General features: G+C 31.7%; 1 protein-coding gene across 1 annotated transcript in view; it reads right to left on the bottom strand.

The window, feature by feature from the left end:
- The window catches only part of LOC111632428 (zinc finger protein 728-like), a 39,005-nt gene that overhangs the window by 14,706 nt on the left and 4,620 nt on the right, over positions 1-19,679 (bottom strand). The window contains 3 exon segments of the mRNA XM_023376841.1: positions 7,319-8,928; positions 9,772-9,835; positions 11,252-11,440. Coding sequence (XP_023232609.1) covers positions 7,319-8,928; positions 9,772-9,835; positions 11,252-11,440 — 1,863 coding nt within the window.

The raw sequence follows: 19,679 nt of genomic DNA, 5'->3' as shown, positions 1-19,679 counted from the left end.
GCGCCATCTGTTATCATATTTAATTTTTTTAAGTTCTAGTCTAGTATATTAATTTTAGTAAGGAGTAAAATCGTCATTAAGTACGCCATGACGCGTTTCTATCAGCCAATAACGGTTCGTCTGATAGTCACGTGAGAAAATAAAATCAATGGCAGGAAGAACGATGCGGTTACATGAAATGACTGACATTAGATACAAGAAAAGAAAATAAATTTAAATTAAAATCTAGTTAAATAAAGCCAGCCGTACAAAACAAAATTTGTAAACACGTGGATAACGGCAGTGTCCGTATCATTCGCCATCTTGAATACTGTACGCAAGCGCCGAAATGAAAGTGTTGCCGCGAGGCGAATATGCGTTTGCGTCACCGGTTTTCGTTGCCGCTCCACGTGTGCATCACCCTAATTGCTATACATACGACTCCTATTAACTCTGCACTCCGTCGACCTTAAATCATCGAAATTTCATAACATCAATCCCCTAATTAAGGTGAGAAAACCTAGAAAAGGACTGACGATGTAACAACGGTGTTTGCCAGACGAATGATAAAAACGAGGTGAATTCTATGAACAATATTTGTTTATCATATATCTCGTGGGTTTCGTAGCTACTAACTATTTCGTGAGTTGGTTACGTGATACCTCTTGATTCTCTTCTATTAACATTGAGTGTGCATTTCTTTTTTACTGCTACAACACGAACAAAAAACACTGAGTTTACTTGCCTGTCTTTGTTAGGGTTCTTTCATACTATAGCCAACTGGTCCAACCTCAAGTCTTGTTGTCATGGCAACAGCAGTCAGTTCGTTCTAGTTCGACAGCTTTTAGAAGGATGCATACAAGCACCACGGCAATGAAAAGCTTCAGAATAACGTCACTTTTTCTTGCCGCAGAAGTCGATTTTATGCCGCTTTTCTCGTGCCGGAAAAGTTGGTTGAATTCTATCTTTTGAGGCGACCGCCGCCAAGACGCGCTTCTATCAGCCAATAACAGTTCGTCTGGTAGTCACGTGACAAAATAGAATCACGTGTTGTTTTAAAAAGGAAAGGATAATAAATTTTACACAAGTTCTACACAAATAATCACATATAGTTTAATATATAATTTTATTGTGAATATTTATTAAATGATATCAATTGATAACACTATACAAGTAAAAATAGGTGTTTCGTATTGTATACATTTTATTTATGTACAATACTATGTGTTGTTTATAAAATCGTACTGCTGTTTTATGTTACCAGCGTAGAGGTATGAAGGAGTACATGAGGAGATTTGATATTTGGCACAGTGTATTATGTACCTAAATAATTTGCGCATAAAAATCCGAGAAACGAGTCAAAATAAAATCCAAAATGGCGATCCTTTTCTAAAAACAAACAAAACAGGCACCTCACCCCACCGAAGTCAGGTGAAGGAGAGTACCACCCAAGGTCAGAGTTCATTCTAAGAACTGAACTCTGACCTTCGGACCGAACACGTAGTTTCTTCTGTTAAATAAAATTTGTAATTTAATTTTGTAAATTTGGGAGTGCTTCAAATATGACATTAAAACAGAGTGTCGTTACAAGTAGGTTTTTTAACATCATCTAGTATAGTAAAATCGTGGGACCGATAAAAATTTGACGTTATATTAGGGTTGCCGTTACATTCGATGACGTTATAATCGGGTTAAACTGTATGTTTGCACAAACAGTTGTTTGTGCAAAATAAAATAAAAAATATCGGACGATACAATAGCCACAATTATTTTTTTCAAAAACAAGAAATTTTCGTTACGAATCGACAAAACTTCAACCCGGGACCAATGTTCCCTCTAAGCTGCGCGGCCGCGCACTGCTCAAATTGTTGCCGCGCATGAGAATTTATGTGCCGCGTAGGCGAGCATGCACACCGATTTAAATTGTTGTTTACTTATTTCTCACTCCGTCTACAACATGATTATTGCTACATAAATTTCAATTAAATACATTAAATCAGCGACAAGAGATAATAATTTGTATAAAAGTATGTTTTAAAATAAATTTTAATCTATACTTTATAATTAGTTATTTTAATTTTTATAGAACAAAATAAGATTATATATATATACTCAGAAAAATTTTTTGCTCAGAATCTGCTCAGCAAAAATGTTTTTTTGCTCAGAGAAGTATATGTTGCGCTCATCGACGAAAAAAATTAGAGGGAACATTGGCCGGGACAACACGCAACGGAGAGAAATTTCGAAATTGGGTAGGTTAATTTAATGGACGACCTCGTGGTCGAAGTTTGAACGATCGCGCCCAAAAGCAGCGATATCAAAGAAGATTGGTGAATGAGAATGAGACAAGCCTTGAGCGTCAAAGTGATTTCGCTTAGTAGTGATTCTCCGAGACATAGTCTTGTTCCAAATACGGTTTTGCCGTTTTACTTGTTAATCTTTATTAAACACATCTCTGTCCTAAAAATTAAGCTGTTGGTTATTTTATAATAATTTATAATATAAAAATTCTTATAACAGATGGCGTCACAAACGATTTTATATATATCGTAATGAGTAATATAAAAGTTATTTTTAAAATAAAATCTCATAACAGCCGGAAAAGTTACGCAACTTCATGTCTTTTAAAATGGCAAAAGGCAAAACAACTCACGATCATCGGCATGTTTTTTGACTTTTACATCGGCCACGATGTTGATGATATTAACGACGACTCACAGTTTATCTTCTTACAATAATTATATGCTTTGAACAATTGAATATTCGTTAATAAACGAATTGCATAATCGTTTATTATAAAAGTGGTTCAATTCCATGTCCCATAGTCTAATTAATTAAACACTGGGTAAGTTAAAAATTAACCCTAGTGGCTTCTTGCAATTCGACTCACAATGTAATAAAAAATCTAAGTGTTTATGTGGGAAATGTTTAATATTGTATTCAATATCGACGAAAGTGGCGAAATTTAAAACTACATTTATCATAAATCAGACAAAAAGAGCATGTTGACGATGTCCCTCGTCTGATGTTTCCGTTTGGAAACTTCAAATTTACATATATAACATCTTTATATAAAAATGCTACTCGTAAAGAATTTTACTAATTCAAATGAGTGTAATTAATATAATTTATCACAACATATCATGTATATAATTTATAATTTATAGCAAATCTATTTAAATATAGTAAAGCTTACCTGTATAACTTTTCGCTTTTACACTTCTATAAAGTTTTTTACTTTGTTTTATTTTTTGTTCTTTTCACCTTTGAGAGTACTAAAATGGACCTTTTTAGACCATAGTGAATTCAGTATTAATGACGTGGCCAAGTTACGAGATACGGGTTTGCACGTATCCAAGATGGATCAATCACTAAAACACTCGGAGAGGTGCCATTTCGGGTTCGATCCCGTATCCCTTAGAACAGTAGAGTGACCAGTGCCGTATTTATAACGTAATGGTCCCTGGGCTAGGACCAAGATGGGATCCCCTTAATAAAACAGAAACAATAGTATATTACACACCTAGTGATGCATTATTTGTTTCCTCCCGTAAAGTATATACGATTTTTCACCTCCCTCGGGCAATAAGTGGAATTTTTTTCCGCGCTGCAAGAAAAAAGTACCGTTTCGGCCGAGATGTGGTGAATAAAAAGTTTCAAAAATTTTGTAAGTTTGCTTAGTTTTAAGATCATTTTTAACTACATATAGGAGAAATAAAGTATTCGATATTTTTAATAATTTGTTTATTTTAATTAACTATTTCTTATTTGTAACTTTATTACTTTCGGATTAAGGGCGCCCTACGGTCTGGGGGCCACGGGCCAGGAACCCGTAGGCCCTGCCTTAAAGGCGGCACTGAGGGTGACAAATTAACAGCCTCGGTTATAGTGGCAGATTTCCATTAGAACCAGTAAGCCTGAGACAAGGGGCACAAAAATTCAAAAATAATTTTTCGTAGAAATAATTCATAAAAAAATCAGTGCACTCTAGAGCTTATTTAGAGACGAAGTCAGATGTATCAGTTGGTAGTATTACTAACACATCCCATAAAAAACTGGTGAAGCCAGGTAGAAGAAGTAAAGCTCAGAAAAACATATAAATAAATGAAATTTTTGAAAGTTGTAGTATGATAGTGTAAGCAGATTTGACAATAAGAATATGCGAATAGTGCACATTGTTTCATCGAAAACTTTCTTTAGTTGTAGTCTGTATAACGTGCAATTTATTCACATGTTGAGTCTTACTGTCAAATATGCTTAAAGTATTTTTATACCACAACTTTGAAAAGTTTTTTTCATTTATATATTTTTGCATAGCTCCATTTTTCCAACCTGCTTTCACCAGTCTTTTAATGAAAGTTTCAAGTATTTTTCAGTCATCAGTAACTTTATAAAAGAATAGTTTCTATGGTAAAAGTCAAGTGATAGACTGCAGATTTTTCTGTCCCAAATAATATGAAAAATCTGTTTCCGATCGGATAAAAAATATAGAAGTTAATAAAGGGGTGAAATCACAGTGAATGTATTAATTAATAGATTAAAATAAATCGCAAAACGTCATATCACGTTATATAAAATCGACCAATTAATATTTTAAAAAATACGCATTAATTCTATAAATACTTCGCATTTTTAAATAAAACTTTCAAAAAAAACAACGAAAGAGGTTATAATTCAATATCATTACGATTTATGTTTATTTTCCAGACACGTACTATTAACATATTTTTAAAAAATTCCGTAAATAGCTTTAAGATGACATTTCTCTCTTCGCTTCTGCTTCCGCTCTTTCTTTCTACACTTTCGTGTTTCCTAAGATTGTCTTATTGACTTCGCACAAAAGAAATTTTGTTGAGTTCGTAATTTCAATTTAGAATTTACGCGGGTTTTAATTTGAGGGTGTTGCACACGAAATTACAGTACTAAATATTTTTCATTTTTTAAATTCATCTAGTTAATTATAAAAATTCAACCACTGTTTACTACTCTTTATTTTGCCGGTTGTGGTACAAATAACAGAAGGAAATCGTATCAAAAATGATCCTCTCCCAAGATTTATACTTTTGGACTCGGAGGACCTTGAAACGTCGAGAAATGCGAAAAAATTCGTCTTTTACCTGTATATATGGATGCTGGTATGTGTGGACGAAACGATTTTCTTCGTCTGCTTTCAAGCTTACTAACTCGTGTTTTTTTTGTCGAAAATTTCTAAAATTTTGTTTCCCTATTAGGGGCATTGATGCTATTAAATATCGATGGTTAATGCTCGAGAGGGTGAAGAGATAAAGGGGTCGCGTGTTACATCTGGAGTAGGTTCGAAGTTAATGACAATTTTATTCATCATTAGTATATATAATATTTTTAATAAAACCCGTCTCTACCCTCAAAATTAAGCTTTTTTCGTTTTATAATTAAAAATATAAACATTTTTTAAAATAAAATATGTTAACAGACGGCGCCACACGCAGTTTCAAATATTGCTGGAAAAGCTAAGCAACTAACTACTTGCGGAGTTTTTAATTAATAAACAAACAGTTGAATCATTTACTATAATGATTTAGTACACGATGCTATCGTACTGTTTTTTATTTGTGTAGATGTACCAAGTAAAGGCATTTTTTTTATCGTCAATTGAATTCCTTCATCGCATTACCTTATTTACTTATTTGTACTTTATTTGTACTTATACTTATTTGTACTCAGCTTTATACTGTAGAGTACCTTATCGTATCGTCCTGTCACAACTTACACTGTCTAATCTAGTGATGTTTATAAACTATACTCAGGGTTTTTACTAAATATTTTGTTTTAATAAAATACTGAATTTTTGTTCTCTTTCTCATTATTTCTTACTTCATGTACGGTTTTCAACGTTTAATATTATCACTGATTATTCAACATTCTATACATTTATTATTCCGTATTTTATTTATACATATATAAAATAGAAAACACAGAAAAAGTCAACGGGTTTCGCGAAGGTTACCCCCAACAGTGTCCTCCCATTTTAAGCATTAAGTGATGGCCACCCTACATAAAATTCATTTTTGTTTTTATCAAAGTGAAATTAGAAAGACTCGCTATTTTCCTGGGGATAAGCGTAAGAAAAAAATTGGTCATGTAAATTCTAAATTTAAAAAAATAAGCACAACCGAGACCCCGAGAGCAGTGAACTTATATATTATAAATATATAAATGAAGACACAGACTGGAGATAAACAGAGACTGAGAACTCCTTACTTCATTTGTTATCGATTTAAAGTCACGTGATAAATTTAAACTGATCACTGTGAACAACTATGCCAAACTCGGTTACAGGGCACCGCCATTAAATTCTTATCGCAACGTGTATACCTGACGTGTATACTGATATAGTCAGATTGTATCAATAGATTAAAATACATTAATCCTGAGATTATTTCAACAAATTATTCAAAATTTGCCATAAATGCTTAATTAAAAGTCTTGACATTTTTTTAAAGATAACATACATTTATTTCCTTTTATACTAAAGACTTTGTGTTTATAATATTAAGTATCTTTAATATATGTTATACTTAAAATTAATAATACCATAGCGAACGCGCTTACCAAAAATATNTTTAAAAAAAGGTTTGATTAATTAGGCACATGAAGACAAATCCCGATTTATGCGTTAAGAAATGTGATGCTTGTGGCAAATAAAATAAAATAATTATTTCAAAATATGTAAGTTATTTCGAGGCATTTCACAAAAACTACTCAATTGAAAAATGAATTCGCGCGTTTATTTAAAATGTAATTTGAACAGAATATTTTATTCTGTTCAAATTACATTTGAATTCTGTGCGAATTCATTTTTCAATTGAGTAGTTTTTGTGAAATGCCTCGAAATAACTTACATATTTTGAAATAATTATTTTATTTTATTTGCCACAAGCATCACATTTCTTAACGCATAAATCGGGATTTGTCTTCATGTGCCTAATTAATCAAACCTTTTTTTAAATGTTTTCTTGCATATTTTAGATAAGTGTTTATTTGCTATGACATAAACATACTCTTGATGAGTTTGGGATTCGATTTTGTTTTAAATTTGCTATTACAATGGCCTCTAAAGTACTAATAATTTTGATAACGAGTTGATATCTTATAAAATGTTTAATATAATAACCTTTCTCAAACACTTCATTAATGTAACGAAGATTGTCTTTATTGTCTATGTGTATTACACTTCTTCAAATAATTTATTACACATATTACACTTTTAAATGTGAACTTTCGAATGTTCATTTAATGTGTTTTTAGTCTTAAATGGCTTGTTACAATCATTGCATACAAAGATATTTTAATGTCTAATAATACAATGTCTGGCTAAGGCACTTTTATAGGTATAACATTTTTTACATATGTCACAAACATACTTTTTTCTATCTTTATGAATTTTTTCATGCCTTTTTAAATTGACTTTTGTTTTAAAATATTTGTTACATATATAACAAGAATATTTGTGTTTATCGATGTGTGTACGAATATGCATTTTTAAATCAGAACTGCGTTTAAAACTTTTGCTACATACCTGACAAGTATAGTTAAGTTTGTCACTATGAGTTTTTTGATGCTTACTTAAATTGTCTTTCCATTTATAACTCTTATTGCAAATATCGCATTTCAAAGAACGTTTAACACTATGAGTTTTTTGATGATGTTTTAATAGGCCTCTCAATTTAAAACCCTTATCACAAATATCGCATTTGAAAGGACGTTCGTCACTATGAGTTGCGTGATGTCTTTTTAAATTATCTTTCCATTTATAACTCTTATTACAAATATCGCATTTGAAAGGTCATTCTTCACTATGCATTGCTCCATGATGTATCAACAACTTTTTCGACTTGAATTCTTTTCCACATATTTTGCAAGCATGTACTTTGTGAGTTCTCTTGTGTATCTCTAAACGGCCCTTACCATATCGAACGCGCTTACCACAAATGTCACAATACAGATTTTCCAGCTTGCAATTAGATCTTTTACTATGTCTAAGTTTATGTCGTCGCAAATAATCTTTTCCTTTAAAATATCTGTTACATATATCACAGAAATATTTGTGCTCATCGCTGTGTATATTAATATGCCTACTTAAATCACTACTTCGTTTAAAACTTTTGTTACATATATGACAAGTAAAGTTAAATTCGTCACTATGAACTACTTTATGAATTCTCAAATACTGTTTTCTTTTAAAACTTTTGTTACATACCTGGCAAGAATAGTTAAGTTTATCATTATGAGTTTCGTGATGGTTTTTTAGTAAGTCTTTCCTTTTAAAACTCTTGTTACAAATGTTGCATTTGAAAGGACCTTCGTCACAAATAGTTTTTTGATGCGTTTTTAAATGCTGTTTCCATTTATAACTCTTATTGCAAATATCGCATTTAAAAGGTCGTTCTTCACTATGCATTGTTCCATGATGTAACAACAACTTTTTCGACTTGAATTCTTTTCCACATATCTTGCAAGCATGAACTTTACCATTTCTTGGAGATGAATTCACTCGATTCCCAGATAACTGCAAAGATAACTGCAAACGTAAATTCCTAAGAGAGATTTCGTTTTCATTTACAGTTTTGTGTTCTTTCACGTGTTTTTTCAATAGAAATTTCCACAAGTACGCCTTATTGCAGGTTGTGCAGCGAAATGGTTTTTTATCAATATGACAGAACAGATGTGTTTGTAATATTTTCTTATTTCTAAAAGTCTCTTTACATAAATCACAGGTAAATTTCTGTTTAGAACGAGATGCAAACTTAATCTTAAAGTATTTCCTTTTAATTTTATCATAAATTCTATTGCATTTTCTATTCGAAAAAACGTATTTCTTTGTTTTGATATTATATTTATAATTGTAACACTTTCGTTTTTTTGAGTTGTGCTTAATATCGTATTCTTGATTCTGCTCTTCCTCCTCAACTGAAAGTTTAAAAAATGACGTAATGAAGTAATACCTATTATATTTCAATAAACATAATATAGCTTCAATATTAAAATATCAGTGCTATAGTTGTATATTTGGTGAAGTATACCTAGGTTTTTTATTTAAAAGCAAGGCATTATTTGTTGTTTGCACGAAAATTTAAACATTTTAAAACCATAAACTGATTAATTCAGCTTTAGTTTCTTTATTAGACTTTTAAATGAGTATGAAAAATTAAATTGTTTCACTTTATCTGTTTTATTTTATTTTTTATTTTATTTATGTAGTTTGTTCTAGTAATTATCATGAAAACATAGAAGAAATCGTATGGTTTTAGAAAGGAAAAGAAATTTTTAGTGTAAAAGACAAAGTTCCACAGCCAAAGCCAAGTCCAAGTAGAAAGAAAAAATCGGTTGATTCTAAAAATTTTTTGTATCAAAATTCGTTAATTTCAGCGTATGTCTGGTAGATATATACGTTTTTCATATAATCGTAACGTGTTTTCTAACACGTTGTAAATATTTACTTATTTATGTCATTAAATAAGTTATAGACCCCTCGTTTACTTTCTTTCAATACATTTTCTTTACTATTTTAGAGGATCTATGAACAAAATAAAATAACATAAATCATTAAATCACAACTCATGAGTTGTGATTTAATAATTCTGATCATTCCAACAAATTTTTATTAACTTCAAAAGTTATATTAATACGATGTAGGAAGTTACTTATTTTTCTCAAATAAATGTATGACAGTTGAAACTTGAATGCAGTTCTTTAGCTGCCTTCTAAATAATACTAGATTAAAAGGTCTGATCTAAGTAACATGTTACTTACTTTGAATGTTCATTTCATTCCTGTTAGAGTTTCTTTCTAGAGTGAAAAATTCATTGTTGACAGGCTAAACCATATATAAACAATACATGACAATCACTAATAATCACTTATGATAACGAGTTGCTCAACTTTCCCGGCAACGTTTTAAAATTTTGATGGCGCTGTCTGTAATAAAACGTTTCTAAATAAAATATAAACTGAATTTTGAAACTAGAGATAAATTTTATTAAAAAGAAAAAGTTAAATGCGAATAACGAGTAAAATCATCATTAAGTCCAACCCTACTGGAGATACACACGACCGCCATTATCTGCCAATCTTCTTGATTTTTAACCAGCAAAATTTAATAGCCTTAATTTCCATAATAATCAAACTTTGCTGCAAAATTTCAGAAATTTTCGACAAAAAGAACAGGAGTTATTAAGTTTCAAACAGGGTGAACAAAATCGTGCATCCCCAGACACAAACATTCATACATACCACCAACGTGTCAATGGGTCTGAAATAAAATCCCATTGTTTATTCTCTAATTTATCTTGCGCAGAAAGAGCAGAAATACTCAAGCCATTAACTGAGAGCAATTTGAAACATATATAGAAATTCTCATCATACTTTATCGTTTGTTATTTCTCATTGAGCGATTTCGGTCTTTGAGCCTCACATATACATAAACAACGAAAAGTATTGAAATAGTGTCAAATTTTATCCTCCGATTTTTGCAAATTTCCAACTTTTAAGATTATCTAATCCGAAATTTAGTACCATCCGTTGTGTATAAGGAGCATTAATGGTATTAAATTTTAGGGCCCACTAGTGGCCGAGCGGTCTTCGTATCCTGAACAGTGGGAGTTCGATCGTCGGTTCGCATCTCGCTGGCCACGTGGAGTTTTCCGGGTTTTCTCCACGTCTGTAACGCCTAAATTGGGGCCACTTTCCCTTAAAAGACCTCCGTGAAGGCATCCCCCTAGGCACATCGCCCAAGTGTTGCGTTGCCATAAATTAACAAATAACATATCAAATTTTGGTAAAGAAATGTCCAGGGGTAAAGAGATAAGAAAAGGAAAACGTGTAAAATCTCGAGTAAATTCGGACATAATGAAGATTTTAATTGTTGTTAGCATCTATAATTCTTTGTGAAATGCATTTCTACTATTAAAATTAAGCATTTCTTCATTTTATAATAATTAAAATTATAGAGAGTTTTTATAAAATATTGCGCCACAGAAAATTTTATTTATTTATTATGATTAATAATATAAATGTTATTTTTTAAATAAAATCTCTTAACAGACAGGAAAGCTACGCAACTCGTTGTTAGATATTTTTTTTATATAATACATATTATTTATTTAATATAGAATACAACTAAATTCAAAGCATAATATTATATTAGTGATATTGAGCTATGTTTTCATCCATTCAGTAAGCTAAGGTAATATTAAAATTTCACCTTAAATTTTTCGAAATTTGTATTACTTACCATTACCTGTTCATTATCATCTGGAAGATGAACAGCTTCTTTATGATCTTCAGTCTTTACTTCAATCTTCAATCTTTTCAAAACAACTTTACATTCTGATTTTATACCATGTTTTACATCCCAATTATCTTTTACGTCTTCTTTCTTGATATCTGTAGTGGAATTTACAAAGTTTTGTGTAAAAGTATTCTAAGAAAAACTTGAAATATAAAATAAAACTGAGCATATTTTCAATAATTAACATAACAATATTAAATTACATGTTTCACTACATCATTTATTTGTGATTACAAGCCGAAACTAGCAATTTGTCACTGCGTATTGGTGTGATGTGTAACACAAATTATAATAAATATGATTAGAAACTTCTTTTCGTTATTAAATAAACCAGCAAAGTCAGCTTTATCAAGTTTCCCGGAAATATTTAAAACTATATGTGGCATCATCTCTTTTATTTGTGATTACAAGCCGAAACTAGCAATTTGTCACTGCATATTGGTGTGATGTGTAACACAAATTATAATAAATATGATTAGAAACTTCTTTTCGTTATTAAATAAACCAGCAAAGTCAGCTTTATAAAGTTTCCCGGAAATATTTAAAACTATATGTGGCATCATCTCTTATGATATTTTGCTTAAAATATTTTTATATTTTTAACTATTATAAAATAAAAATAAATAAAGTTTGAATTTGAAAATAAAGATGACTTTTATAAGAAAATGTAAAAGAGAAAATGAGTAAACTACTCATTAAGTCTGACCTTACTGAAGATAGACACGTCCCCTGTTCTTCTTCACAAAACCTTAAAAGCATTTTAATAAGTCTAAAAAGTCCTTTTAAATAACAAACTTTTCTCTGTAAATTTTTTCGTCCGATGGAGATTATTTTTTAATAAAATTTTAATCCATCGGACGGAAAAATTTTAAAGTTGTACTTCAAATCGAAAATAACGAAGCTCAGTTTAAAGCTCGTAAGGCCGTTATTTATACAAATATACTGTTTGGAAGTATGTTCCTCTATTTCCAACTTCATATTTTAGCATTTTAGTTGTGTTTTAAAGCAACACCGCAATATTATAGAAAAATACTTTTACTCACCTCTAAACGTTCCGATTTAATTGTTTTATAACACTTCTCCTCATCTGTATTAAATTCTCTCTTGAAGTTTTTAAAATCAATTTTACAATTGAACGAAACGAAGAAAAATTTAAAGTTGATTTAAAGTCCGAATATTTCGTTTCTAACTCTTGTTTTATCTTCATTTTCTCGATTTACGATATTTTCGTATGTCAATAATCTGTATTCAATCAAAGAATTAATTAATTAATTAATATTCATTTGAAATTGAGGGCAAGCAACAAGGAAAGACGAGCAAAGTCATTACTATTGTTCCCGTTGTAGCAATAAAATTAAGGATGGACTTTCAGTGTTGACAGAAGAAACTGGAGTAGTGACACGTGTCTAGAACACGTGACACTTTTCCGCTCCACTATCACTTGTTATATGGTTAATAGTGTCGTTCTTAGAACGCACCTATAAATGTTTATAGTAAGAAACTAAAAATGAAATATTTAACAATACATTAAAACCTAGAAGCTTTCCGGTTTATATTGTGCTAGGTACAGGAGCCTATCTAGGTTTTTTGGGGCCTAGTACTTATTGAATTGCAATGGGACCTCATTTTGTAAAATTAAAACTTTTTAAATAAAGGATTAAAATTTATTTTTAATAACATCAAAATCAGAAATATATATATTTATGAAATGTTAATAGAAAAGTATTAAAATTTATGATAACAATTGAATTTTTGTGTGACCTTGACGCATCTGGGCACAGAGCTTGAGTCTTATTAGTCCCTATATAGATTTGCTCCTGACTAAGTAGACTGATAGTTCAATTTTAACTCTCTTATAATTAAAAAATAAAATTGAAAAGCAAATAAATTTATAAAATAAATTAATAAAACTACTAAAAATATAAAAATGAATATAAATTTGATTAACTTTTGAACGAAATAGCACTAAAATAATTCTTAACAGTTATGTGGAAAGAAACGACAGTTGCAATTAATTAAAAATAGTATAATTAATGTTGAAAATTCGATGGAAAATTAATATTACGTGAGGATCCAGAGTGCATAAATTACTTTTAAGACAAAAGTTTGTTATATTTGTTCGATATTTTTTTCTATTTTTGTACAACATATGAAATTAAAGGAAAAATTTCTTTTTCTGTTAATGTACCGTACACCTGTGTTTCTCAACATCTAACGAATCGTCGCCCCCTTCAACGTAGTATCGCCCCCATCAATAAAACCGTTATGTAGTATCGCCCCCTACACTACAAAATTACGATGCCGAGGGCAAGGCTAACCAAATTCATACTGCATCGAATAGACTAGTGACTAGTATGATGTTTTCTATTTAATTATTGTACGATATAACGAATAAAATATGTAATTACTCTTAATATAATGTTTTACTATATCGCCCAGAAAATTGTTTTTCGCTCCCCAAAATATAAATCGTTACTAATCGCCTCTTCAACATGGAAAAACGCCCACATGGGGGCGATATCGACCCCGTTGAGAAATACTGATGTACACCAACGCTCCCTAACCCATTTTTCCTTGGGTGAGAAATTTGGAAATATTTTTAGGAAAACTTTTCTATAAATTTACACTTTGTGTCCTTACCGTACATTGTTCTTCAAATCCAAACATAATTAAACACAATGTTCCTTTACACACGTTTTAAAAGTTAAGCAAAAGATTATCAATGACCTCAACCTTTCCCTACGGTCATCGTCCAATACTCTGCCTCCAGTGCCCCCTATCACCGAATTCCTTCTTCTCGCCCCCCTACATTTACTAGCCAGCCATCAACAGGGGGCCGCTTTTAGGGACAACTGCGCTAAACAGTCCAACTTCCGTCACGTGTCGGAAGAGTAGAAATCTTGTTTCGACAGTTAGGAGTTCTGCGCTTGAAAATTAGGTCACCCTCAGACAGGGCAGTTCCTGGAATCTGCCACTTAAAACTTCTCGCTTGTGTGAAAGAAAGACAGAGACTAAAAATTCCAATACCTGCGATAAACATAGGAAAAAAAAGGGAAAAAATTCGAAGACGAAGAGAAATATCTCCGATTTAAAACATAATTGTGAAAACATTAAAGGTATATTATATTTACGTTATTATGTGAATTCTTTCTCCATTCGAAAGGGAAATTCGAAAGGGAAATTCAATAGTGGGATAAACCAGTAACCAGTCATACATATTTCTCGGCAACATTTGAAATTATGCTAACGCCATCTGTTATGATATTTAATTTTTCCTAGTTTTAGTCTAATGTATAATTTCTAGTAACGAGTAAAATCGTCATTAAGTACGCCATGACGCGTTTCTATCAGCCAATAACGATTCGTCTGGTAGTCACGTGAGAAAATAAAATCAATTTCAGAAAGAACGATGCGGTTACATGAAATAACTGACATTAGATACAAAAATAGAAAATAAATTTAAATCAAAATCTTCTAGTTAAATAAAGCCAGCCGTACAAAACAAAATTTGTAAACACTTAGATAACGGCAGTGTCGGTATCGTTCGCCATCTTGAATACTGTACGCAAGCGCCTAAATGAAGGCGCTTGCGCAAACGCATGCCGCGAGGCGAAAATGCGTTTGCGTCAAAGCTTTTCGTTGCCGCGCCACGTGTGCATCCACCCTAATTGCGATACATACGATTCCTATTAACTCTGCACTCTGTCGTCCTTAAATTATCGAAATTTCATAACATTAATTCCCTAAATAAGGAGAGAAAACGTAGAAAAGGACTGACGATGTAACAACGGTGTTTGTCAGACGAATGATAAAAAAGAGGTGAATTCTATGAACAATATTTGTTTATCATATACGTCGTGAGTTTCGTAGCTACTAACTATGACGTAAGTTGGTTACGTGATACTTCTTGATTCTCTTCTATTAATATTGAGTGTGCATTCCTTTTTTACTGCTACAACGCGAACAAAAACACTGAGTTTACTTGCCTGTCTTTGTTGGGGTTCTTTCATACTATAGCCGACTGGTCCAACCTCAAGTCTTGTTGTCATGGCAACAGCAGTCAGGTCGTTCTAGTTCGACAGCTTTAAGGAGGATGCATACAAGCGCCACGGCAATGAAAAGCTTCAGAATAACGTCACTTTTTCTCGCCGCAGAAGTCGATTTTATGCCTCTTTTCTCGTGCCGCAAAAGTTGGTTGAATTCTATCTCTTTAGGGGAGTAAGGGGACAGCCGCCAAGACGCGTTTCTATCAGCCAATAACAGTTCATCTGGTAGTCACGTGAGAAAATACAATCACGTGGGGTTTTAAGTTCGACGCGGTTAGCTTAAATAAATAACATCAGAATAAAAAGGAAAGGATAATAAATTTTACACAAGTTCTACACAAATAATCACATATAGTTTAATATATAATTTTATTGTAAATATTTATTAATTGATATCGATTAATGACACTATTCAAATAAAAGAGGTGTTTCGTATTGTATAGATTTTATTTATTGACAAGACTGTCTTGTTTATAAAATCGTACCGCTGTTTTATGTTACCAGCGTAGAGGTATGAAAGAGTACATGAATAGAGTGATATCTGGCNAGCCGTAAATTTATTGTAAATATTTATTAATTGATATCGATTAATGACACTATTCAAATAAAAGAGGTGTTTCGTATTGTATAGATTTTATTTATTGACAAGACTGTCTTGTTTATAAAATCGTACCGCTGTTTTATGTTACCAGCGTAGAGGTATGAAAGAGTACATGAATAGAGTGATATCTGGCACAGAGTATTAGGTGCCCAAATAATTTGCGCATAAAAAATCCAGACTTATAGGTAGTCAGGAAACGGAAAACCAAGTCAAAATAAAATCCAAAATGAGGACCCTCTTTTATAAACAGACAAAACAGCTACCTCACCCCACCGAAATCAGGTGGGGGAGAGTACCACCCAAGGTCAGAACTCTGACCTGAGGACCGAACACGAAGTTACTTCTGTTAAATAAAATTTGTAATTTAATTTTGTAAATTTGGGTGTGCTTCAAATATGACATTAAAACAGAGTGTCGTTTCAAGTACGTTTTTTAACATTATCTATCAATAGTATAGTAAATCGTGGGACCGATAAAAATTTCACGTTATATTAGGGTTGTCGTTACATTCGATAACGTTATAATCGGATTAAACAGTATTTTGTTTCTGCAAAATAAAAAAATAATTTTGGACGATACAATAGCCACGATTATTTTTTTCAAAAACTGGAAATTTTCGTTACGAATCGACAAAAATTCAATCCGGAATGACACGCAACGGAGAGAAATTTCGAAATTGGGTAAGTTAATTTCATGGAAAATGCATCGTGGACGACCTCGTGGTCGTGGCCGGCGAAGTTTGAACGATCGCGCCCAAAAGCAGCGATACCAAAGAAGATTGGAGAATGAGACCCGTTTTGAGCGTCAAAGTGATTCCGCTAGTAGTTAGTCTCCGAGACATAGTCTTGTTCCAAATACGGTTTTGCCGTTTCACTTGTTAATTTTTATCAAACTCATCTCTGTCCTAAAAATTAAGCTTTTTGCTGTTTTATAATAATTTATACTATAAAAATTCTTATAACAGATGGCGTCACAAACGATTTTATATACAGGTAACCCCCGTATAACACGGCACTTCTATAGCACGAATTCGCTTTAACACGGTTCGAGAATTGGTACCATCCCCCGNGGCTACTCAAATATTTTACGTTTTTGATACTAAATTAACTTCTGAAGTATAATTTTTTATTGTTTTTATATTTTTCAATATATTTATTTTGTTTGTACAAAATAAAAAAATAATTTTTAACAATACAATAGTCTTCGTTAGGCTTAACATCGACGAAAATTCAACGCGAAGCGACACGCAACGGAAAAAAATTTCAACACTGGATAAATTAATATATTTTTTCGTACATAATTGGTTATCCGAAAAATAAGTTATCCGAATAACCCCAGTCCCCAATTGATTCGGATAAACGACGCTCTACTGTATTTAAACTGTAGGCTATAATTCTAGAAATACTTCGTGTTTTTAAATGAAACTTTCAAAAAAACCACAAAAGAGGAATTCAATATTCATTACGATTTATGTTTATTTTCCAGATACTGGTATGTGTGGGTTGTTCACCCTGTTTGAAGCTTAATAACACGTGCTTTTTGTCGAAAATTTCTAAAATTTTGCAAGTTCGTGTATAAGGGGCATTGATGCTATTAAATTTCGATGGTTAAAGATCGAGAGGATAGGGAGATAAATGGGTCGCTTGTTACATCTGGAGTAGGGCCAGAGTTAATGACAATTTTATTCATTATTAGCATCTATAATATTTTTAATAAAACCCGTCTCTACCCTCAAAATTAAGCTTTTTGCCATTTTATAATAATTAATAATATAAAAGTTATTTTTAAAATATTGATAAAATCTCATAACAGCCGGAAAAGTTACGCAACTCGTTGTTGGATGTTTTTAATTAGTAAACAATCGAAATATGTATATATATTATATGTAATTTATGTATAATTTAGGATGAATTGTTTACTTATTGACGGTTCTCCAAAATCATGTCATTTAAAATGGCAAAACAACTCACGACCATCGGCATGTTTTTTGACTTTTACATCGACCACAATGCCTATGATATTAACGACGACTCAGCGTTTATCTTCTTACAATATTTATCTTCTTTATTTATATGCTTTGAACAATTGAATATTCGTTAATAAAAGAATTGCATAATCGTTTATTATGAAAGTGGTTCAATTCCATTTTCCATAGTCTAATTAATTAAACACTGGGTAAGTTAAAAATTAACCCTAGTGGCTTCTTGCAATTCGACTCACAATGTAATAAAAAAATCTAAGTGTTTATGTGGGAAATGTTTAATATTGTATTCAACATCGACGAAAGTGGCGAAATTTAAGACTACATTTATCATAAATCAGAGAAAGGGCACTTGCTGGCGATGTCCCTCGTCTGATGTTTCCGTTTGGAAACTTCAAATTTACATATATAACATCTTTATATAAAAATGCTACTCATAATGAATTTTACTAATTCAAATGAGTGTAATTAATAAAATTTATCACAACATATCATGAATATAATTTATAATTTATAGCAAATGTATTTAAATAAAGTAAAGCTTACCTGTATAACTTCTCGCTTTTACACTTCTATAAAGTTTTTTACTTTGTTTTATTTTTTGTTCTTTTCACCTTTGAGAGTACTAAAATGGCCCTTTTTAGACCATAGCGGATTCAGTATTAATTTAAATTAATTAATTAAATTAATGGGGTGGCCAAGTTACGAGATTCGGGTTTGCACGTATTCAAGATGAATCAATCACTAAAATCCTCGGAGAGGGTTCGATCCCGTATCCCTAAAACAGTAGAGTGACCAGTGCCGTATTTATAACGTAAGGGGCCCTGGGCCAGGACGAAGATGGAATCCCCTTAATGAAACAGAAACAATAGTATATTACAGATCTAGTGATGCATTATTTGTTTCCTCCCATGGAGTATATACGATTTTTTACCTCCCTCGGGCAATAAGTGAAATTTTTTTCCACGCAGCTTGAAGAAAGTACCGTTTAGGCCGAGATGTGGGGAATAAGAAGTATCAAAAATTTTTTAAGTTCGCTTAGTTATAAGATCATTTTTAACTACGTATAGAAGAAATAAAGTATTCGATATTTTTAATAATTTGTTTATTTTAATTAACCTATTTCTTATTTGTAACTTTATTACTTTCGGATTAGGGGCCCCCTACGGTCTGGAAACCACGGGCCAGGACCCCGTAGGCCCTGCCTTAAAGACGGCACTGAGAATGACAAATTAACAGCCTCGGTTATAGTGGCAGATTTCCATTAGATCCACTAAGCCTGAGAATAGGGGCACAAAAACTCAAAAATAATTTTTCGTAGAAATAATTCATAAAAAAATCAGTGCAATCTAAAGCTTATTTAGAGACAAAGTCAGATACTGTATATCAGTTGGTAGTAGTACTAACACATACCATAAAAAACTAGTGAAACTAGGATGAAAAAGTAGAGCTCAGAAAAACATATAACTGAATGAAATTATTGAAAGTTGTAGTATGATAGTGTAAGCAGATTTGACAATAAGAATATGTGAATAGTGCACATTGCTTCATCCAAAACTTCCTTTAGTTGTAGTCTGTATAACGTGCACTTTATTTACATATTGAGTCTTACTGCCAAATATGCTTACACTATTTTTACACCACAACTTTCAAAAAGTTTCTTTCATTTATATATTTTTGCTGAAATCCACTTTTTCGACCTGGTTTCACCAGTCTTTTAAAGAGGATTTCAAGTATTTTTCA

The sequence above is a fragment of the Centruroides sculpturatus genome, unplaced genomic scaffold, assembly GCF_000671375.1.
Source record: "Centruroides sculpturatus isolate CEXI.00-Female unplaced genomic scaffold, Cexi_2.0 scaffold651, whole genome shotgun sequence".
In the NCBI taxonomy this organism is placed as follows: Eukaryota; Metazoa; Arthropoda; class Arachnida; order Scorpiones; family Buthidae; genus Centruroides; species Centruroides sculpturatus.
Note: the sequence above shows the minus strand (reverse complement) of the source record. Positions and strands in the feature narration are given on the sequence as shown.